Genomic DNA, 24,198 nt, shown 5'->3' with positions numbered 1-24,198 from the left:
CTTGTACTGAGGAGCCCAGAACTCAACACAGCGCTCCAGATGTCGCCTCACTAGGGCCGAGTACAGGGGCAGGACCACCTGCTGGCCACACTCTTCCCGATACACTCCAGGTTACCACTGGCCCTCCTGGCCTCAAGGGCATACTCGCATCCTAGCCCGAGATTTCCTCTTTTCTCGTGCTTCGGGAGGCTCCGCATTTACAGGCGCCGGTACCCGCAGGGGAGAGGCTGCACCAGCGGCGCCTTCTCCGTGACCTCCCGCGCCGTCGGGGCTGACTCACGGGCCGGGCCGGGCCGGGCGGGGCGGGGCGGCGCGGCGGGGATTGGCTGCCGGGCCGGCGCGGCCGGCGGGGATTGGCTGCCGCGCGGCCTTTGTTCGGCTGCAGCCACTGCCTCGGGGCAGCGGAAGTTTGAGCGTCGCGGAGCGCGCGAGCGGAGACTCGTCTGTGGGAGCCGCTTCACAGCCAGACCCGCCCCGCCATGAACCTGGAGAATAAAATGAAGAAGGTAAGGGGAGCTGCCCGCCGGGTTCTCTGCCGCGCACGCCGGTGTCCGCTCTCTGGGGAGCGGCGGACCCGCCTCGTCGCTGCAGCCCCCGCGGAGACTGCCCCGGGGTCGCCCCCCCGGGTGCCGGGATCAGCCCTTCTCGGCCCCTGCGCTTCCCGCCCGGCCCCCATGGCAGAGGTGGGAGGCAGGAGCGCTGTCTGCTGGGTGCCCCCGGTGCGCATACAGCTGGGCTGGCGCGCTGCTCCCGACCATAGCTGGTCGCCGCAGTTGGTGCCTCAGGTGGGGACGTACGGCTGTTCTGTCATGCAAGTAAAACGTGTGTTCGGCCCCCCAGTAAACCCCTGAGATCTGATAGTTGTTTTCACGTACGTGCGCTGTGTATGTAGGTATGAAAATTAAGTTACAAGCAGACAAGTCGCTGTTTGTGGTTATGTTAGTGATTAATTTCAGACCTATGATGTGACTGACTCCTTACAAGTGTTATCAGCGTTCTTGTGGATTAACCTCTTGAGGAGGAAGCCTGGGCTTGATTTTTCTTTTTAAAGGTATATTGACTAGTTAGTTGCGTCAAACTGGCAAGAAACAAAAGGTAAGTAAAAGAAACCAAAGGGTTATCCAATTGTGCTGAATCTCTTTCCAAAGCTCTCAATTTAAAACTTCCTATGTAAAACTGACTTTGTATGGGATACTCATGTAAGTCTTTGCTTCTAGTTCTGTCACAAATTAAATGTAGTGCTAAAGCACTGACTTCTTTCAAATTAAAAACTTATTTGTAGTATCTGTTTTTATACTATTTGATAAGGGGAAAAGGAACTTTATATGTGAACATGGGCTTAATCTATACATAACCTTCATTGATACGTGAAAAGTAGTCTTTTGAAATGCATGTTGCATGAATCTGACTGGGGTTTATTCCTGAATTGTTTCATTTAAAGGTAGTAACTTGTTTTAAAATACACATACGCACTTTGTATACCTGTGTGCTCTTCCAGCTTACCGGCTAGAAACTGACTTGAGGGCGGAAGTACTTGTATAGTGTGGAACCTGTTAAGGTTGAATCCTGGCAATGATTAGCCTTGGGTTGCAGCTTGCTTCAAGTGATGGTCACCACGTGATAATGTCACTTGGCTGAGGATCCTGCTTCGAAGGAACTGCCGATCTCAACCCCCGGTCATTAGGCCATCAGCGTATAGACAGGGCTAGCTCCAGTACTGTTGCTGTCTTTAGAGGAAGGTGGTGTGCACAGGATTGTTCCCCTTGTGTGACTCCATTGTGATGCAGTGAAAATAAGCTTCTTGAGTAGGTTTGCTTACCTTTTCTAAGCACGATTTAAAACTTAACCTCGATGGCATCACAGAGCTTGTTAGCTGGAAGTTTTTCAAACTCCGGGAGGTGAGAGATGCATATTTGTGGAAGATAGAGCATTCTAATTCAGAACTTATTCATCTAAAGAGAAAATAAATATGGGGTGTAAAGTGACTGATAAAATTCTACAGATAATGGAGTCTTGGGTTGAGTGAACTTGTAGTTGCTGAACATCTGCTTTAAACAGCACTGTAAGTATTGGGTAGTTCTGTGGTTTTTGAATTTATTTGACTATTTTTATCACGTTTTTCTTTGCTCATCTTTTTCTTCTTTTGTTCATCAACTTTGAAGATTCCTTGAAGACTTTCCCAAACCTACTGGGATAAACACAGAACTAGTGCCACAAATGGAACCAGCAAAGCTCTGTTTAATGAAAGCAGTATTTCTTTTCTGCTCTGCTCTGCTTTAGTATTAACATGCAAAGATGCCTATGATTTGAAAAACTTCAAATTTTCTGTTTCTACTATATGTATATTCAGAAAACTGTTTGTTATTGTGCTGTTCCCTCTCTCTTGCTCACATTTTCTGCTCATCTTCTTTGTAACTTGGGTGAAGCTCATTTTCCAAGAGAACAGAAGAGGTTCTGTCAAACTCCCTACAGGGAGAGCTGAGAAGCATTGCTAGGTACCAGCAAGTTTGGTACAAGATTCTTATTTTTGACTGTCAAGATTTATTTAATCAAAACTTCTTAGATTTTATACCCTGAATAGAATAACAGTTAATGTCAACTCTTGAATAACTGTGTCTTCCTTTTCTGTCCTTTAATTCCAATTCTCAATCTGTTTGTTTTATTATCTTTTTGCTTCTCTCTTTTTTGCCAACTTCCTTCTTTCTTGAAGAGTGGAAGAAAATTCTGAGAAGTTTTCTAGTCAAGATTATCAAAACCAGTAAACTACTTGGCTTTTAGAAGAAATTTGTCCTGAGGTGGAGATACCTGTGTCAGATTTTTAGTCCAGCAGCAGCAATGGGTTGCCTTACCATGTGCTGTAGTTCTCACCTGTCTTTGTCTTGCACCCTGAAGCAAAATAGCTTGAGTTCTCTTACAAAATGTGCTTTGTACTTTATGTAACTTTTCTTTTGTTGTGACTTGTATGTATTTATTGCCTGGCAAATAACCTGGTAAATGTTACAGTCTGGTGAGTGGCTAACCTGGTGTGGGGCAGGAAGTTCTTAGAGCACTGGGCAGAAGAAAGCCGGAATTGTCATGTCCCCAGAAAAGTAATTCCATTGCATTTTTGAACTCTGAGTTTAGATGTTGGCTGTTCTGTAGCCGCGGTGTTCAGCAGAGCAGAAGGAGATGAATGCCTGTTGGAGCAGAATGCGCTGTGGAGGCTCAGTCAGTCAGTGCTGTAGAAAAGCTTCTTCCCCTACCTACAACTGCTGATTTGTAACTGTACAGGGTAATATATTGGGATGTTTTCTGTTTCAAGAAAATCTGATAGATGAAGTTTACAAGGTGACATTCCTAAGATTTCTCTAAGTTTCAGTAGTCTTTGAGTCCATTTTTCTTCAGTTTTGAGCTTCTGTATTGTCTCTTTGTAAAGCTGCTACATACATTTATATTTACATGTCTAGGTTGTATGAAGAAAAAAAGCACTCAGAGAAAGTCTGTTTTTATTGTTGATAGCAGGTTTGGTGGTTTGGTTTTTTTTTCTTCAAATGTAACAGTTGCACAGTCTGTCTGACTGGAATTGCTTCCCTCCAGTACAAGACCACTAGGAATCCAACAATGTACCTGTTCTTCAGCAGGAAAAACTACTGCCCCATCTACCACAATTTTTAACTTTTTATCCTTTTAGCAGTGGTTGCCTTATATATTTGCTGCCTATGACAGAAAGGCAGCAGTCCTGTTTAATGTGCCCTTCTTAAAGATTTGCCCTTCTTAAAGATTCTTAAAGACACAATTGCTTTGGCTCAGACTTTTAATTTAACTATTATTTGATTTCTTTCATATGTTATAAAACTCATCTTGATGTCTTAACAAGTGTCTGAAGGAACCAGTACTACCATGTAGCCAGAAGACTTGCTTGGTCTGAATCCTGGGCTCTGGATGGCACAGCCTGCCAGAAACAAAAATTTCAGCATGAACTTTCTGCACTGAGCAATATATATGCAGAACATATGCAAATATATGGAAGAACATGTAAGTTTTCTAGTCAGTTCCCCATACTTTTTAGTGCTATTAAATAACTGGCAAACATCTAGGCAGTGAATAGTGTCTTTTTGGCTGCCTTGTGAAAGTCTGAGACTTTCCTGTCTGTTGCAGTTTACCTTTTAAGGGGATGAGGAGTTTAGGGGAAACTGTACATTTTTCTCCTTTTTCTCAGGAGGAATTGGATTTGCTCTTGCATTTGAAGATCATGAAGGTTTTTTTTGTTTATATAAAACAATTGCACAACAGAGCTAAAGGATAAGAACAGTAGCTCCAGCTTGAAAAGTACTTGTGCAAAAAACAGACTGCTCTTTCTCCCAAATACAATATATGCTGTGTTTTCAAACCTTGCTTTGAGGCTATAGAGAAAATGAAGATTTAATGCTTTGTGTTGAACGCTCTAGCAGAACTTTGTTCTAACAGCCTGGATTCCTGCCCTGTCTGCCACCTCTGTGAACTTGGTAAAATGAATCAGTAGGTCACGGTCCTGCTTTTCAGTCCTGCTGGCAGCATGGTCTCATGCTTCACTAAAGAAAATAAGAATCTGGCAGTGAGTCTGTTCTATATAAACTTGGACAGTATAATACTTGCATTATAGAAAGAACTTTGCTTGCGATGGAGAAGGGGCAGGGCAGTTTGAGGGGAAGAGGTGCAACTTCTCCAGTGTGGAATTTGTGCGTGGTTATTTTTCAATGGCGTGGGACTCTGTTTGTTCTGTTACAGTTGGAAAACCAAGCAGAGTGCTTTAGACATTGCTAAGTCAACAACTGTAATGATCTTTGATAAATGAACGGTGAATAAAGTATGTATAGGAGCAAAGTCAGCTTTTCTGTGTTTCGCAAAGCATGATTTAATACTGTCTGCTGGGCTGTATTTCCTGTTGAGGTCACTGTTTGTTTGGGTGTTACTGCTATGGAAACCCATTATAGTAGATCTTTTTTGCTTTTTCATGTGTATAGTAAGTTCAAGGAAATGCACTTTTATTCAGGGATGAGTTTTGCCGTCAAGTGGAAGAATGAAAGCATTTATGTAGATATGAGAGGAACTACTTCAGTTTTTTTCACAAGGAAACTAACTGCTTCCTGCATATGCTTTGGGGTTTGAGGTTTTTTTTTCCCCATTAAAGTTTAAAGAAAAAAAAAAAAGTGAATAGTTTTTTGGAGTACCTGTCTTAATCCACAGCTCTAGTTATTTTTTGTCCAGCATCCCTGGATAGCAGTTTAACAAAGATGGCAAGGCTAAATTAAACTTTTTTACTTTTTTTTTCCTGTGGCAAAAGTACTCCCCAGGTGTTTGACTATAAAGCATCATGAAATGCCTGTACAGCAAGTTGAGAAACTGTTTGAATGCAGGACTTTTAAGATCAGATGAAACTTTCTTGGATAGAGTATAATAAGCCAAGTATTTTACAGCAAGGGGGAAAATTAACTTACTTTGAGTTAGAGTATTCTGTCATAAAAGTAACACATCTGCTTCTGCAGAGAGAGAAAAAGGAAAAAAATGTGAGTAGTAGTAATGGTGAGTAGCAATTGTCAATTAAATTTTATTGGTAAAAGTTGCTTAAAATAACTTTTTGTACTTCAAGAAAGTGTATTGAATGTGTCATGCAAATTACTATCTTCCTAGCAGATATAAGGTTTACAGTTATAAGGGTGTAGATGTAAATATCTATAACATAGTGTATTTTAAGATTGCATTTTACAGTCTAAATAGATATGCATGTTTCATTTACATATAACTAATACTTAGGTGTATGGGTTGTGTGTGTGTATATATATATATGCATGCATGGTTTTTTATAGGGGTGTATATGTATAAACCCGTCCTAGATAAAGTTTTGCTCATGACTGAAGTTAGTGGGGTTCTTTTAGGTCCTGGGGACCTTCAGGAAGAGTGGGGCTGCTGAGATCAAAGTGTGTCACAGCTGTTAACACGTGTCTTAAACTTGGCCAAATGAACAGGTCAAGGAAGTAAGGAGGCTTCTGTCATGACATTTCCAGAACACACCAGATCTAACTCCATTACTGCTGTGTATGTGTTTCTGGTTTTGTTGGAGGATTTTTTGTTGTTCTTAAAGTCTGCCTAACTCTCTATTTGTGCCTTGTTTTCAGTCTGAGGTTGTCTTGCTACAGCTTTTAAAAGCAGAAAAAAAGCCATACGCTTTCCTGCGTGACTAAAGCTCCTCAAAATGAATGTGTAGGTTTCCAGGTCTGCTTATCAAAATGTAGTGTTAGAGTATGCAACTGGGTAAGAATGCTGATGTCAAAACAAAATACATGGAGTATTGTGAAAATGCCTCTGCAGTACTGGATGATGGATAGTGTTGTATTGGAGGTTTACAGATAGTGTTATACTGTGTGTCAGCTGCATTCAAACTTAGCTAGTGTAATGCTGGACTTTGTGAATAAACAACACTTGTTTTCTACCCAGCTGAGCTGTCTTTAATAGCTGTTAGCCTTTTGAAGGTACACTGTGTAGCAGTGTCTTAAATATTTAGTTTCAGAGCTATTTGATATTTAGTAGAAGATATCACAATAAAATAAATTCCTGGAACTTGTGTACTATCAGGCTATTGCAGCTCCTTGATTTATTCCTCTGCCTGTCCTGCCCAGGTCATCTTCCAAATACTTTACTTGGATGCAACCACCTTTTGGCATCCTTTCTGTGTAAAATGGACTTCTGTACTCAGGTTTCTTCATTCCAGTTAACTTTTCCCTAAATCAAAATGCACATTAGAAGTCCCAGGGTCACAATTGCCATCAATTTTAGTATACATGTTAAAAACAAATGTAAAGTAATTCATGAGATACTGTTCTTTGTTACAGATCTGATTTTTGTTTGGTTGGTTTTTGTGGGTTTTTGTTTGTTTTTGTTTGGTTGGTTTTTGTTTTGTTTGTTTTTGTTTCCTTGTCATACAGTGTCTGTCAAAGTTTTATAACAGCGTTGTCCAGATGTCCTTATGTCTTTTTTAGTGGTTTGTTCTTTTTTCATTCTGGAATCGTAAGAAGTATCATTGGTCTTCTGTTTTTAAAGTTTAAATGCTGTAACCTATTTTAATTTCGCACTTACTGTGTTTCCCTGCTACAGAAGACTTCTAATGGTACGGAATATAGTGATACAAGGTCAGGTCTCAGCAACAGAGCATGCACAGAAATGAGATTTCTCTTTTTTTTTGGGGGGGGGGGGGGGGGGGGGGAGGGGTGGAGGATTGTTTATCCTTCCTGCTTTACCTTCCCTTCTTTGAAAGTCCCTAAAGCACATTAAGTTGTACCAGAAATCTGCTGTGCTCTTACAGGTGCTTTTCCACTCAAACATCCAAATAGATCAATAATTAACTAATCTTCAAACCAGAACATTCCTAGGATTTTACGGTAAATCCAAGAATAGCTTTAGCATGGATCACTTCAATTCTTGCTTGTAGCACTGAAGAGCGCAGGAGAAAGATCTGCAAAAAGCATAGTGAAGAGGATTTAGTTCTAATCCGAGGCTCACTATTAATTGTTGCAGTCCATTAATGACAGCATTCTCACTGTGTAGCCACATCCTTTCAAATCTGGAGGGATCTGTAACATTGGAATGCTTTTTATCTTTCACAGAGGCTAAGCACCATTATTGTGTCTTACTGTCTGGCAGGATGAAGCTCACCTGTCTGGTGGTACAGGAGTCCTCATGGAGTGAGGAGGGGAAAGCAGCTGAGGCCTGAGTTAATTCTAGTCTCCTGGTGGGACTCAGGAGATAAGAAATGTTCAATAAACTTCAGAATAAACCCTTCTGATAAGCCAGGTTTCAACAATTTTGTAGAAATATGCTGTCTCTCTTGCACTTTTGAACAAACTCTTAAGACACTTGGGTGTGATAATTTGGGGGTTTAAAGATGATAGTAACCTTCTATGCATGACTCCTTACTGTAAAGTCAGCCAGATTTTGTCACTAGATTCGAGTGTGAACTGAAATAGGGCAGTCTTTCACTAACTGTCACTTGGCTGTAACCACTTAAAGCTTTTTGCCCTTGGGTACTCTGTAATCTTGAAAGCAGCATGCAACAGACTATCTCAGTCATAGTTATATCATCTTCTGTACTCAGGCTCTTTAAATCAGTACTGGGTATTTTGGTAATACCAGATGGGTTTGGTTAGCTTTTGCTGTAAAATGAAAATTAATGGTGGTAGACAGACAGGAACCTTCTGGCAATATTTCAGCTGACATATTTGTGCCATTTCTTCCATAACTCCATTTTCGGGGCAGGTGGGTTCCCTGCTGTTCTCAGGTGTGCATTACCTCTCCAGTGCCCAGCCTGCTCTGTATCTCTGGGTGCTTCTGCTTGGAGCTGGCTGTGTTCTGCAGAAGACCTGGGGATAGATATGGGTAGCAGTAAAGGGGCACCACACTGCAGCTTTAGGCTTTCTAAGTTCCTAAGGTACAGCTGAATAAGAAAGTAATTTCTGAGGCTGATGCTGTCTTACAGCTGAAGGATGTCCTGTTACAGGACTCTGGAAAAATATGTGTAGTGTACTGACTTCTGGATAACAATAGCCCACAGTGCTTTTGAGTTTGGCTATTTCATATCTTAATTTTTGGCAAGCAGCCATGTAGTTTCTCTGTCAGAACAAAGGCTGAGGCTGTGTGTGCATCCAGAATCGTATCTAATTTGGTTTTTATTCTGCCTTTCAGTCTTGAGCTAAACCTTTTCCATAAGGTGCACAGACATTGTGTGTAGAAAGGTAATTCCCTTATTTTTGGTTCACAGCAAACTGAAAAACCTGTTTGCAAACAAGTCTCTCTCATTTGCTAATTCTGTTTATTTGTCTTGAGCTGCACAAGCATTTACATAATAATGTGCTCTTTATTGCTGGGGAGGGAATGTAGAATGCTGTATTTCTGAAAAAATCTGCACTGAGACTGAAAGTCCAAGTAGATTGGCTGGTTGTTGTCCCTGTAGTCTGTAGAGAGAGTATGATCTGGGTGAAGCATTTAGATAGCATGTATTTACTCTCCTTAATTTGTTTCTGAAGAGGGTTTTTATAGCTTTAAAAAAAAAAAAACCTTAAATGTTAGGAGGCTTGGAAATTATAGTTAAAATGGTTTTTGCAATTTTAAAGTATTTCTTACTTGAATTTCGGATTCTGTTTTGGGAATTCTTGCAATGTCAAGCTTATTTCTCTGTAGTATAAAACAGTACTCTATAAACAAGTGATCCTATGTTTCTAAATCTTCTAATTACAATACTAATGAGTTTATCATACCTCCCTTTCTTCTCATTACACTCTATTTGAACGAAGGGAGAGCCTGAACATAAAGAAATAATGGCAGTTTGCAACTGAAGTAGCAGCAAGAGAGAATGGGTTAATGTCTTTTTGGGGGGGTGGGGAGAAGATGGGTTTTTGTGGGAATTTTTTGTTTATTGGGGCAGTGCAGTCATATTTTAAGTTTAACAGCTTTTTAGGGAGGATGACTTTAAACACAAAAAGGACAAACAACGCCATATAGCAAATAGCAAACAACCTGTCTTTCCCCCCTCCCCCCCCCCAAAAAAAAAAAAAAAATAATAATTGTTTTGTGTTTTTTCCCTTTGGAAAACATCCTGGCCAACATCTTGGTCTCTTTGAGTGTCAGTTGGGAAGAGTGCTCAGTTTTTTAGTGATTTGTGGTCTGTGTGTATATGGGAGCTCTCTGGATTCCAGATGAGGAGATTTCTATAAATGCCTATCTTCAGTGAAGATGAATTTTATTGACCAGTTAGCTTACAGAAGTGTAGCTGATGAAGAACCTAATCTTTAAAGTTATGCTTATTTTACATATCTGCTTTAGGTTAGCGCCTATAACATATGAAGTTCTTCAGCCCTTAGGTTGATGAGGATGTCACTATGATCACAGCCAGCTTGTATTTTATCTTCCAGATATGGAAGAAATAGTGTTATGTCCTTCTGTCCATCCCTGCAGGAGCTTAATCGCTGCCAGTATACCTATTTTCTCTAAATAGATCACGATCTTCAGGGAGGTTTTTCTCAAGGATGTCTGACTGTTGAGGCAGTAATCCTTTAAATTATAAAGTAACTGAAAACTTGGTATTCCCTGCATTTTGCCATGTGTTCTGTATTAAACAAGTGGTTGGTGAACAATCTGTTCTTTATTTTGGACAGAAACAAGTTGGAAGTTGACCTGGTTTATGTCCTTGTACTTACATCTATAGTAATATGATTTCTCTCAATAAATGGCAAACTTAATAACAAAACTGTATCACCACATCTAATTAACTGTGGCACTGTGTTGTTGTTGCCAGAACTAAAATTAGTACCAGAACTTGTCAGTTCCAACTCAGTTTCTGCTCATGGTGACAGCTAAGTTGCGGGTGAGCTGTTTCTACCTACAGCTAGTTAGAAGTGCTCCTCCTGCTGTGTGAGGGTGTGGGGATGGGTTCCTCTCTGCATGTTTGGCATGAGCCTGCATACCCAACTGTGGCCACATTTCCGTGGTCCTTCATCTGTCTGATTTGAGGGCTGTGCACCTCAAAGATCTAAAGTGCTGGAGTGAGACATTTTAATTTTACTGTGTTATATGAATGTGTAAGTTATTGTGCTTTATATTTGTTTTTCACCTCAAACTTCAAGTGGTTGTTACTAGGTTAAATTTGCTGATGTATTGATATATTGTGTGAATACCTTTACTCTGCACTGTTTTCTGTATTCTGTGATATTTCCTCTGCGTTGTGAATTGGTCATCCATCCTTTTGAAAACCTTTGCATATTGCTTCTGGTCATTGATTTTACTAACTGTGCTGTTTCTTTTACCTCAAAAAAGCTGGTATGAGTCCAGCTGAAATGTAATTGTAAAGGGTATATGCTACTCTGTCGCTATCAGAGTAGCCTCAAATATACTTGGAAATATGAGACAAACCACTTAGTTGTTTCCTTTATTCCAGATTAGCACATATAAATGTGTGATCTGTTTATTTCTTCATCTCCTGTATTTTGCCAAGTCATATATTGTAAATCACTTTGTCCAGACAGCTGGATTAAATATAATTTGATTTGAGGTCTTCTGGCCTCACTTACCCTGGTTTCACAGCCTTAGACCTAAGGAAATGTTGCAAAGAATCTGCTTCTTCCCTTGTGTGAAGTTTGTAGAGCAAGCTGGGCTGGGGAGAAAAGTCACCAGAAAAGTATTAAGGCTCCCTCTGCCTGCTTAGCTCAACCCAGTGTACAGGCTGGTGTGAACACTGCTACTTACATAGATAAAAGTGGAAGGTGAGTGGACCCCAAAATGCTGTCCTTATGTCACCTTAGTCAAATGCTTAATCTTTAGCTTTAGCTGTTGATTGCAGGTTCTAAAGGCATCAGTAAGATCATTCATGCAGTATAATTCTTGAAGCTGACTGTAGTCATCTTCCTTTGTACACAGATGGGCTTGGGCCATGAGGAAGGATTTGGTGCCCCCTGCTTAAAATGCAAGGAGAAGTGTGAAGGATTTGAGCTTCATTACTGGAGGTAAGTGACACCAAATGTATCCTAAGCTGTGACTCAGCACTGCAGACCTTGACATGTGTATGCAAATGTCCTAGTAACGATTTTTGTTCTCTCTGTCGATGAAACTGTTAAGATGTTTTTTAAAAGCTGACATGGTTCAGAGCCAGAACTTCTCAGCTGCATTATAATGGAGTATCTAATCACTTCTGAGCATACATTTAATCTACCCTGAAGTGCATGGTAGTACTTCTACTGCAGCATGTGCTTTAGCTGACTAAACAGTTGAAGTAGATTTGTAAAAATATCTCTAGCCTTACAGTAAGAGACATGACAGGGAAGAAGTGTGTTTTATCTTTGTAATAAAATGCTTTGTCAACTCCCAAATATGTAAGCTTTGATTGGAGATGCTAGGTAAAATTATTTTGGAAATACTTGAAACTTTTTATTCACCTACAACTTACTTAGATGGGGAAGAGGTGTCACTTGTGTGTGTTACACAAATTCAAGTAAGTTAGGCAATACCGAGAATTGGATGGTACTGTTCCTAATTCAGTGAGCCGACGATAGCAGTAAATAGTCTGTCATTACTTATGCAGAAACTTTGTATTTCATCAAGACCTTTGTCTCGGTTTTAAAAGATAGGTGTCTGCTAAGGAGAGGCAGGCCTCTCTAGGAATGAGGAATTAAATCCTTCCCTCCATGTTATTATAATTTGGAAGATTAAGAAAAAAACTTTTCAGTCAGAGGTATGGGGAAAGGAATAACAGTCCTTTACTAGTAAATATAACAGGACAGACAAACAGCAACAGCAATTATAATAATAGTAAAACAGAACCAGGAACCCCGAAGGCAAACGGTAGAAGCTCCGGCGCTGATGGCTGGAAGCGGTGGATTTGTCCTCGGCAGGCAGGGCGGTGCCCTGGCAGACGAAGTGGGCAGTGCCGGAGAACCCGCAGTGGCTGGACGCGGGCCGACCCCAAAATCCAGCAGGGTAGCGAAGAAACTCTGAATTCCTGGGCGCTCCAACAGATGGTAGAATTCCCAGGACCAGACTCCTCCGTTAACCGTGGACTCCAGGCAGCTACCAGTAGCCCGACCGTCCTCCCCGGAAAACCGAGAGCAGCGAGCCCTCCACCCTCTGCTCCCGGAGCTTTTTCCCTCCCCCAAAACTAAGTGATCCACTTCCTTTGTCCGGGTTGAGCACCCTTTAACTATCAGTATTTAGTCTCCTAGCAACTTATGGGGGGGAAAAATTCTACAGGAAACATAACCCTCAACAACCTTTCTTCTTTTACTGAAACAAGATGTATATATGTATATTAATGTATTTGTGTATCACTGTCCCAGTTCGCTCATAATACTGGATGTGCTCTAAGATGTAGTTTAGTAATTCTGATTTTTTGAAAGAAGGTCCCTCTCAAAGGGAAAAACCTGAAAAGAACAGAAAAATAGTTTGTTAGTAGCACTAACACATGCTATCAATGAAAATTATTGCCTTTAACCAATACTAACTAGCAACAGTGAAAATCGCATTTGCAATAGAATTTTATTTTGGTTTTTTTATAAGGTAGGCTTTGTATCACAGCCATAGCGGGGATGTCATCAGGTACTGATAAGGCCTAGGAGATTTTACATCTTTGCCCAAATACTTGTCTGAAGATGAGACTGTTTGGGAAATGGTTAGGAAAACAAAAACAAAACACAGCAAAAACTTGTTACAAGTCAATAAATAATCCAGAAGCTATATTCTTTTCTGTAATAGGTAGCTATTGAAACAACTTAAAATGACATGGAATGCACTAGTAAGTAAATGCAATCATCTAAAGATTAAAAAAAATAATTAATTTATGGAAAGACTTTTTCAATATGCACTGCATCACTGAGGGGTTGTGCGTAGAAGAAATAGTAAAATTAAACAGAATTAATGTAAGTAATGCAATAAAAGAGAATTTTAAAAAGTGCAAGAGTCAATAGTGTTTATCCATGGTTAGATGAGAAATTGTATTACTTTCTACTTGAAAGCTCTTTTGTTCGTAGTCACAGTGCCAGATGGGGAAATTACAATTGGGAGAGGAAATAGTCCAATTAACTTTCTCTCTTTATTTTTTAGCTTTTTCTTAGTTGCCAGTGTTACACCTTGTAATTGCTAGATTAACACAAAATAATTTGGAATAAAAAGAAATAAAATGGCGAAAGTGGTTTAGTCACATCATAGGTATGATTGCAAAGTTAAAAAGGTGTCTGCTTCTGTGTGGGTATTTGAGGGGTTTTGCCTGTGTTTTTCTTTATCCATATTGCATTATCTTCTTTTGGTTAGGGCTCATTGTCCCAGGTCCTGAGTACATAGCTCATAAGAAAGAACACTGTCCTAGAAAGTAAGAGTTTGTGGACAGCAGTGGATTAAAGAGCAAGAAGTGAAAAAGATGCAAAGATTCAATTTGGAAATTGAGTCCATATAGGATAGACCAGATAAATAAGGTGGCTGGAAGTAGTCTGATAAGCTTCATCTAAGTGTCAGACAAATGTGGCACATACCCCTGAAACAGTCAAAAAGTTAGCAATTGAGAGAATTCGTAAATGGGTTGGAAAATAGCTGTTTCTCCAGCAGAGCTGCTACTGGGGACAATAAGAGTGTGAATCTGAAGTCTTAATTCATTTTTGTGTAAATAGCTTTCAAACAAAAAAATATATTGGTATGCTTTGCATGATGCATATATTTTGTTAGTCTAACACTTAAATGGAAAGTGACGCATCCCAAATATGTTTACTTAATTGATAGCCTTTAAATCTGAAACTCTGTTTTTAATAGGAGCAAACTTTAGCACAAGTGGACAGAGTATTGTCTTTATAACATGAATAATCAAAAATCAGTTCAAGTTTACCCACTTACTTCATTGCTACCCATCTCTAAAGGGCAAGTGTTGAAGTAAGAATTGTAATTAGAGAAACAGTTACACATTGAGAGAAAAACTGTTGGGGTAGGGATTGACCCCAGTCAGCAGCCAAACACCCACAGCACTGCTCTCTCCCTGTCCCAGACATCAGAGTGGGAGACAAAAAAGGAGAAACAAAAGTGAGGCAACTCATGGATTGAAGTAATTCAATAGGTGAAGTGGTGGGTGAGCAAGTGATGCACAGAGACTCACTGGCCATCTCCCACCAGCACACTGATGCCCAGCCAGTCTCCAAGCAGTAACGACTTAGGAAGTCAGGAACCCTGACTTCTTCATCCTCTTTTTCTGTTTTATTGGTTATCGTGATGTTATTTAAACCCCACTGATCAATTAGAGTCAGCTGCGCCCCTTCCCAGCTTCTCTACTTGCTGAGGACAGGGCAGAATTCAAAAACGGGGAAGCCTTGAGTTTGTGCCAGCAGAGCCCAGTAATAGCAAGTCCTATCAAGGCTATTTTAGCTACAACCCCAAAGCACAGCTCTGTAAGGGCATTTTGAACACAGTGACCTCCATCCGAGCCAGGTGCAGCCCAGCAAGCGGGGCAGCAGCAGCCGCGTGTGCCGGGTGCGGTTCTGCGGGCTGTGCCAGGCTGACACCGCCCTCTCCTGGGGACAGCCGAGCAGCTCCAGCGCGGTCACACAGCTCTTGGTCTGATACATGGAAACGCTGTTCCTCGGAGAGACAACATGCAATTTCTTTTTGTGTTTCCATACAAAAGACCCTCAGTTCTTCCTGTGGGGAGTCATATTGTGTAAAGTGCACAAAATACCCAAGTGTACCTTTCTAGTAGCAGGGCTTTACAAGGAGCTGCTGCACCCTTCTTCTCTATACTGGGACTATTTGGAATATATCTCTTCTAAGGTGGCGCATACTGTTTTAAGACGTTGTGCTGTAAATCCTGACACACTGTGTAGGCAGGTTTTATAGGTGCAGAACTGTAAATTGAGGCTAGTATAGAAATGGCGGTAAACCAAGCCTTTAGTAAAATTTATTCCTAAATTTTGAAGTTCTCATAGGCCCAGTGTTGCAGGCTGAACACAAAGTGAATAAAATGAGAGATGTGGTCTACAATGGTAATTGAATTGTTAATAACTACCTAGTTTGTCTTAGTGTGTTAATAGCTTTGCTTTTAAAATTGTCCTCAGAATGCTTCTGTCCAAGTGTAACAGCAGCAGAAGGTGGAGAAGGTCTTTTTAATTTAGGTGTTAGATTTCTTTCAGGCTGCAAAACAGCCCCCACACATGTCCAGGGGGTCAGGCTGGATGTAAGAGATTGCTACTCAGTTAGTAATATACTGCTCTTTGGGAATGTATTTCCCACTAGAGGGAACTATGGGAGAGGACTGAGAAGTTGCTAAAAACAGGAGGGAAGGTTTTGATTTTTGTTGGTTGCCTATATACCAGAAAGTGGTAACTGTCCCTATGTGACTTGCCCAGATGTTAAAAAAACTTCCAAAAACAAGAGTCTTATCCTTGGGAATGATCTTTTGTAGCCTGTGGTTTCTCTGTACAGAATACAGTATGTGGAAGGCAGGGAGAGCCTTAAGTAAGCTTTTAAGATTTTCTGATCCTACAGCTGACAGGGAAACATTGAGATGCAGTTCAAAGCAGTTGCAATTACTTACAGCTGCATTAATAGCAAGAAGACATAATAGAAGGAATCACAAAATCATGGACTTGGCTGAAGAAGCAATGTGCCTTCTCAGTAATTTCACTGATGATGCAAAGCTGCTGTGCAACCCCTTCAGAAGGATTTTGACAGATTGGAGAGATGGGGACAGATGTGAACCATCTGAAATTCAACAAAGGCAAATGCAGCATCCTGCACGTGGGGAAGAATAACCCCAGGCACCAGCACAGGCTGGAGGCTGACCTGCTGGAAAGCAGCTCTGTGGAGAAGGACCTGGGCATCCTGAGCCAGCAGTGTGCCCTGGGGGCCAGGAAGGCCAGGGGTGTCCTGGGGTGCATTCTGCATGGAGAGTGCTGTGTCATATTCTGTGCTCTTCAGTAGAAGAAAGACATGGAGCTGCTGGAGCGGGTTCAGTGGAGGGTAGCAAAGATGATTAAGGAGCTGGAGCATATCTCTTAAGAAGAAAGGCTGAGGGATCTGGGTCTGTTCAGCCTCGAGAATTGATGACTGAGAGAGGACCTCATCAATGTCTATCAGTATCTGAAGGGAGGGTGTCAAAAGAGAGGCGGGTTCTGCTTGGTGGTGCCAAGCAATAGGACAAAGGGCAAGGGGCATAAAGAAACTGATATACACAGGAAGTTCCACCTGAATATGAGGAAGAACTTCTTCACTGTGCAGGTGACCGAGTACTGGAATGTGTTGCCCAGAGAGGCTGTAGAGTCTCCCTCACTGTTGATATTCAAGAATCATCTGGATTTCTGTGATTCTGTAGTAGGAAGAGGTTAGTTGCTGTGCATGGAGGGCACAAGCCTCAGGACTTGCCAGGCTGTTGTTGAGGATTTCTCTATGCTTGCAGCTGCTGCCTCCTCTCACTAGAAACCAGCATAGGAAGCATTATGATCCGTCTTATTTTTCCTCTCCGTTCACCAAAACATAGACAATCAGGAGGGTGGCTAACATTTGATTTTGGGGAAGGAACTGAAAGTCTTTGATCCTTCCTGTCAGTAGACATTCAGAACAGAGGAATTCACCACTTGAGAGGATTGAATCTCCATATCTTTCTTCCTTGTTCTAACTACTCGACCTGCCAGCAAGGCACTATCTAATAGACCTGTCTTTACAATGATTCCACATATTTTGAAGTTTCCTCCCTACCTTCCATGTTTTGAGTGGGAAAAGCTTTTCAAATTGCTGAGATGTGTATGGAAGAACATTGGTCTGCTTTGATGATGTCCTGAGAGCTATGAAGACACAAGCAGAAGTCCCTAACACCTCCTTCAGCAGACATCTTGCTGAATGTCCTCAAGTGAAGAGAAAACGTTTTCAACAATGCAGATGGAGAGAACAAGAAACTTTCACTGCCTGTCCTCTTGACAAAGTCAAAGGAGATAAAATTGTCTATGTATTTGCATTTTTATATATTTATGTCTGTGGATGTGTGTAACACCGATTGTTTACTCTGGTACGTGAAGTGTTCACTTCAACATCAAATGTGAAAATAAAGTGTCAGTTATCAGACAGACTTGTGAAATACAAATTTGAGGTAATGGAATGGGTTCACCTCAGTGAGACAGCTTTATTAAAGTCAGAAAAATGACCAGCCAATCTATTCTAAAGAGAAGTAATTGGCCATATACCTTCTGCAGAGGGGATAATGACTGACCAATGAGCAGGATTGTGCTGTGGCAACTAGTGAAACAAGTTAGGACTAAATTGGAAACAGTACCATTCAGGGATAGTTATGTGTGTAAATATCAATTGAATATCTTCTAGTACTGGAAATTACTCAAGAGGAGAGATTATAAATTAGGACAGGACACTTTTTTGGGCTGTTAGCAGCTGTATGAACATCTTCATGTGGCTGAGATCCAGGGGGAGCGTTGGGGAGCATGGGAAATGGCAACAACCTAGGGGATTTTTCTTCAATTTACTGAGATATGCTGACATCAGTTGTGACTCAGCATTCTCCACATTCTTTCTGTATTGTTTTGTCCTGTATTCAGAGGCATAATGGTACACAAGTTCTGATGCCAAGGCCACTACTACACTTGTAACATAGCCCCTGTAACAGCTTCTTCCAAACTGTTGGCAAAGAAGTATTCACCTAACTTTGAAAGAGAAGGAGATTAGGCTGAAACATACCTAGTCAGATTCTTAATTTCAGTGTGTGCAGGGGTGGGGAAGATTAGTGAGTACCTCATTATTTTTAATGCAATATATATATATGCAGTATAAGGTGCAGTAGTTCTATACCAGTTTTCCAGGAGGGACCTAAGGACAAATGGCATGCTTTCACTTCTTTGCAACTACCTATTTATTAGGAAAGAAAAAAAAAAAAAAAAAAATCTCTCACAGATAACTGCAGTCAATGAAACATGTTAAGCCTTCAAGGTGGGACCAAGAATAATGAGAGCAGCAGAGTCAGGGTGTTCATCTAATTGAAACTAGAAACAGGATCTCTAAGCTATTCTGCATTCTGAAAATACTATTGGGAGAAAGATACGTCAATTTCATGATGTAACATGTGCAAAAATAAGGTGCTCTTGTGGCTTTTCCAGCACATGTTAAAGTCTTAGGATGAATTCCACCACAGCTTGTGGAGGGTGGTCTGGTCTGTGACTGCTGCCAATGCTGCTTTACTGTAGTTTGGATGTTGTAGAGTGGGGAGAGTGCATAGCCTGTCACATGGCAGTTGTGCTACACAGGCAATACAGCAATATGAACTGCTCCTACTGAGGTCTGTCTAGCAAGCAGAGCAGCTCTGGACAGCCTGATCATACTTCAGTTTCAGGGAACCTGAGAACATCTGGTCTTCATCAATGTTATTAAAACATTTTATCAACACACGAGACTAAAACTGGGGGTTGCTGTTGCTAAAGATTTAAGTTGTAAGAGTAAATAAAGTGTTTGGTGTCATTGTTTGGATGGACAACTGCTTCATTTCCAGTAGCATGTGTGCTGCGAGGCATAAAGCTGCATGGTGATCATGATGTAAATCAATAAATCTGCGAAATGCAAGATCCCATTCTGTTGCCTGGTATTAGATCTCAAAAAAGATATGGCTCAGAATTGGTAATAAGGTATGAGCACATGCATGCCATAAAAGATGAGTGAAGTGAATATGAATTGCTTTATTAGTACATTAAATAGTCTCTAAGTACTAGCTATGTAAAGGGCTTGTCTACACAGATGCTGAAGATCTTGCAAAATTTTGTGTTTCGAGTGCTTGAGGTGCACAGTAAAGCTTTTAGGCTTAATGGACAATGGTAGTTCATGCTTGAATGTTTTGGTAAACTGGGAGATTGCAAAGTGGTTAGTGTTTAGTAGCTATCCAGGTAAGTATCAGCTTTGAAATTCTGCACATCTTTACTGTTGTGGAAATGAGTTGGAAGCTGTCAGACAGTCTACAGCTCAGTGATCTCTCTAGGTATTTGTGTTGCAAAGCAGAGTCACTTCTGCTTAACATTTTTATTTTGCATGAGTGGCTCATTTTTATTGCAGAGTTAGGTATTTTTATTTGGAGTGGGCTTTGTAACTTAAGTTACCACAATGTATGGTTTCTGTATAACCACATGACCAGGGCAGCATCCACCACACACTGAAATGTTAGTACCCCTCATCCTAAACTGCTGTATCTGTTGAGAGCATATATTTGGGCCTGGCTGTATATCACTTCAGGTAGCCAATTAAAGGTCCTCCTCCCTTTCCCATTACCTTGCTGTAGTCATGGCATGTTCTTATTTTGTTCCTGTTATATATCTTATCTTAAGGCACCTAACTTGCCTTTAAGACTGTATAAAGCAAGATGCAGAACAGTGTTGAGTTTGATGGGTTTTGGCAAGCAGGGTTCAGAAGCATTTTAAGCTAATAGTTTATGCTATTTGCTGTATGAAGTGTAAATAATGGGGTAAAACACTGCTCATTCCTCTTCAAACTCTAGAGATCCAGCAGGTTGATATGTTTTCTTAGTCTATAATAAAAATCTTTATTTAACATCTGCTTCACTAATTTCTGTATGCCACGGCTGATTGCTTTCATCTGAAGTTCTGGAGATGCCATTGATAAATAATGAACTAGCTTGTCTAATCCAAGGTTCTGTTCATTATATGTGAATTGTTTAATTCTGCTTAAGGTAACAAATTGCTTTCTAATATTCATTAGCCAAAGCATTTGAGGTGTGTGTATATGAAAGAATATAATTTATATCCAAGGTAGTAGATATACTTCTACCTTTTAAGGCTGTTTTCTGTGAAAATGCTCTCACCAGCATGTGCCAGAGTACCTCTGACTTTGTTCAGAGCTGTTTTGAAAGGCTTTGTCCATATAAGCCTTTAACTTTTCTTTCATCTTCTCTTTAAATGCTGCGCTTTGAACAGAACTTAGTGCAATTACACTCTTTGTATGTCTGTATGCATTTTATTCCTTTTTAGGAAATATTTGTTTCCACATGAGAGCAACCCAGTATCCAAATAGCAACCAAATATCATGCATATAGTGAAATACATAGGAAGAAAATAGTATAGTGTGTGTAACTTTGAATGTATGAAGAGCAACTGAAAAACTAAAAGCCCAGGCAAATTATTGCTGGGGGAATCATGTTGATGCATTAAATTATAAATCTGGTGGGTGGCTGATAATGGATATATGTATGTGTTCAATCAGTACTGAAATGTAACAGAAAAAAATGACATGCTTAAAATGCATTAATGTAGTCAGTTGGTATCAATCTGATAACAATATCTGTAAATAAAAAACGTAACTAATACAACAGGACACATAAGGAGGTGTTGGACATATTGCAGAGAAACATGTATATTTCCTAAAAAAAGCACTGAAAACAAGGGTTTGGGTTCCTGGTGACTACAGACCCAGATGATGTGAGATTGTAATTTTGTTGCTGTTTCCATGAATTTCAGGAAAATATGCCGCAACTGCAAATGTGGCCAGGAGGAGCATGATATCCCTTCAAGCAATGAGGATGATCGGAAAGTGGGGAAACTCTTTGAAGATACAAAATACACAACCCTCATTGCAAAGCTGAAGAGTGATGGCAATCCCATGTATAAACGCAATGTTATGATACTGACCAACCCAGTGCCAGCCAAGAACATATCCATTGATACTGTGACTTACGAGTGGGCTCCTCCTGTTCAGAATCAGGTTCTTGTAAGTCCAACTCACATTTTTTCATGTTCAAGGCAGGACTTGGTGGGAGATAAAGTAGTAGAGCTTACTGGAAGGATAACTTTGCCTCTTCCTTTTTTCCTCCTCAAAACTGAAAATATGGTGCCTACTTAATGTATCTTGCATGTGTCGTCTTGCTTTATGGGTATTTGTATGTAGAAATTCTTAAAAACCTAGGGAGATGAGGTAATTTTTAACACACAGTACTAAGAGTTATCTACTGAGTCGCTGGAGACCACTTTCTGTAACCTGTCCCTTTTTTCTTTTTTTTCCTTTTTTTTCTTTTTCTCCTTCCTTTTTTTTTTTTTTTTTTTTTTTTTTTTTTTTTTTTTTTTAAATAAACACAAAAAAATTTGTATGGCTTGTGGGCTTAAAGAAAAAAAAGACCAAACCCAACACCATATCAATTTATATCATTGTTTAAACTTAAGGGGAACGCTTAGTCTTGGTAATAGCTTTTACTGTATATGGTAAGAACAAGGTCAGTGTTCGCATCTAAAATAGCATCTCTCTTTCCGTATATTTTCAGCTGAAGTACAGGAGATGGTAGATAGCCTTCTGAGGATCTTGCTTCACTTTTCAAACTTTGATTACTAATTTATTGTACCAAAATGTGCAATGCGTGGCAGAATGACATTATCTCAAATTATTCCTTTTCAGTGAATTAATCAAACCATGTGCATCTAAGACTTATTTTAACATTCCATTACCAATTTGATTTTTAGCCTTGTCATTGCTTTATTAAAACTAGGACTTTTTTTCTTTTCCGTTATTTATCTAGAGTTATTTCTTCAATGGGCTGTATGCCCCAAGCAGATTATTTCAGATTCTACTTTTCTAAGACTATACTTAGGATGAGTATTTATAGATAGAGACAAGGTGCTGTATAAATGTTATTTCCTCAGAGAAGTAATAACTCTTTTCTGTATGTTGTAAAAGGCTGAAAAAGGAGCCTGTCTCTACTTTGGGAAGAAGCCAATTAATGCATCTGCTGTATTTTATCTCCATTACTTTTCAGGAGCTAAATGTTTATGGAAAGAACCTTGTTTTTGACAAATTTGACTGTCACTAAAAACAGCAGAGATTATTTTCGTTGTGTTTGCTTATGAGAATGGGTCTGTAGTTGAAGTGCCATCTGATATCTAATTCCTCCTGATTCAGGCTAGACAGTACATGCAGATGTTACCGAAGGAGAAGCAGCCTGTTGCTGGCTCGGAAGGCGCGCAGTACAGGAAGAAGCAGTTGGCAAAGCAGCTGCCTGCTCACGATCAGGATCCTTCAAAATGCCACGAGCTTTCCCCCAGTGAAGTTAGGCACATGGAACAGTTTGTGAAGAAGTACAAAAAGGAAGCACTTGGTGTAGGAGATGTCAAGCTTCCTGGTGAGGTGGAAGTGAGAGCTCCTGATGAGAATAACTTGAAAAATGGTGGTGGCAGAGGGACCTCATCTACTGTTGGAACAATGGAGAAGTCCCCAAATCAGAAAGCGTCTCAATATGTAAGTATAAGAAGGGAAAGATAAAGCAAGAGGGTATATTATCGTCTGAGTGCTCTATTTGGTAATTTTTGCCCAATTAATTTTGTTAATTTGGAATAGCAAAAATCGGGGGAGGGAAGGAAGGGGAACTGGAAATTGTTGTGAATGTCCTGGTTTCTGACAGTATTTAGTGCATTGCAGCAAATAACTTCCCAGGTGACACTTTCATCCTCAGTGCAGAAATATGTTAGCTTGGAGATAGTGTATTAGGGTAGCTTTTACAGAATAATCAAAAAGCTTGTGAAGTCTTATGGACTAATTGTTACATTCTTCCCTTGAAGAGTTAGTTTAATTTTAGAAGCTTGTTTTCTCCTCTTTCTTGGAAGAACACTAAAATTACCCACTTGTGAAATTGTGTTTAAAATGAAATTAGGAAATAATAAAGTAACATGTCTCCATCCTGTGTTCAACAAGTTGAACTGTACAGTGGCTCTTTTGACTAGCCTTCTTTTCATATTCAGTTCCATTCCCTTATCTATTTTTTTTCCTTTGGAATCTGTTTTCTCCTTGTCATAGCTCGGTGAAAAACAAGATATATAAAACTACCCAATTTTTCATTGATATTTCAAAAATTATAGCTCTAATCAGTATTTCTGACAGAACTAGTGCTGTGCAGGTCTCAAATAACAATTAGAAAAGAGGGGTAGGATTACTGAAGAAACATTAAATCAGTTTAGTGGAGGTAGACATTATTTAGGAGTGTCAAAAGCTCTACTATAATTGATTTCTAGAAATGTTGCTATTATATGTATATGAATCCTTAAAATTTTCTGCAGGTTGCTTACAGAAAATAAATATACAAGCTCTAGAGGGAGGAAAAATGTTTTCTTAACATTGGTTGTAGAATGTGGCTTTTGGTGTTATTGGTGGTGTGGTGTGCTTTTTTGTTGTTTGTTTCTGAACTGACCAGTATATGTGACTACTGATGGGAAATATAAAATCAACATTTAGGTCTTAGCTTTGAATATTGCCACTTACCCTGAAAATTTTCAAGTTGTGCAATTTGGTTACCTGAAGCTCTTTTTTTTTTTGTTATGGTGAATCTAAGAAATGAAAAAGCTACTTTACCATGGCTTGATTAGGTTATCATTAGGTCATTTTGTCTTAAATCAGCCTTTCCTGCTGGTTTACTTTAGTTTCACAACAGCAGTTCTTAAGTTAGCCCCTCAAGGAAGACCTACAGAAATGCTCATCTTGCATTGTACCCCTCTGACCGACTGCCTTGGACTATAAAGTCAATAGCAAGAGACGCTCTGTCCTCTTGAGTAATTGTATCAGAAGGTGCTTCGTTTTTACATTACACCTGTTCATCATTCCCAACTTCTCTTACGCCAGCACCTGAGTATTCTTCCTGCAGTTTAAGCGAAGCATATATTATCACTGTGGGCCATGATTTAGACAGAGGCTGGT

General features: G+C 40.0%; 1 protein-coding gene across 1 annotated transcript in view; it reads left to right on the top strand.

Moving 5' to 3' along the window:
• Window positions 1-379: 379 nt before the first annotated feature.
• Window positions 380-24,198, top strand: part of TES (testin LIM domain protein) — a 29,363-nt gene continuing 5,544 nt past the window's right edge. Inside the window, exons 1-4 of the mRNA XM_040062078.2 lie at window positions 380-506; window positions 11,422-11,507; window positions 20,985-21,234; window positions 22,414-22,749. Coding sequence (XP_039918012.1) covers window positions 480-506; window positions 11,422-11,507; window positions 20,985-21,234; window positions 22,414-22,749 — 699 coding nt within the window. The 5' untranslated portion in view covers window positions 380-479. The remainder of the gene's footprint in view (window positions 507-11,421; window positions 11,508-20,984; window positions 21,235-22,413; window positions 22,750-24,198) is intronic.

Source organism: Hirundo rustica, chromosome 4 (genome assembly GCF_015227805.2).
Source record: "Hirundo rustica isolate bHirRus1 chromosome 4, bHirRus1.pri.v3, whole genome shotgun sequence".
NCBI classification, from domain to species: domain Eukaryota; kingdom Metazoa; phylum Chordata; class Aves; order Passeriformes; family Hirundinidae; genus Hirundo; species Hirundo rustica.
Note: the sequence above shows the minus strand (reverse complement) of the source record. Positions and strands in the feature narration are given on the sequence as shown.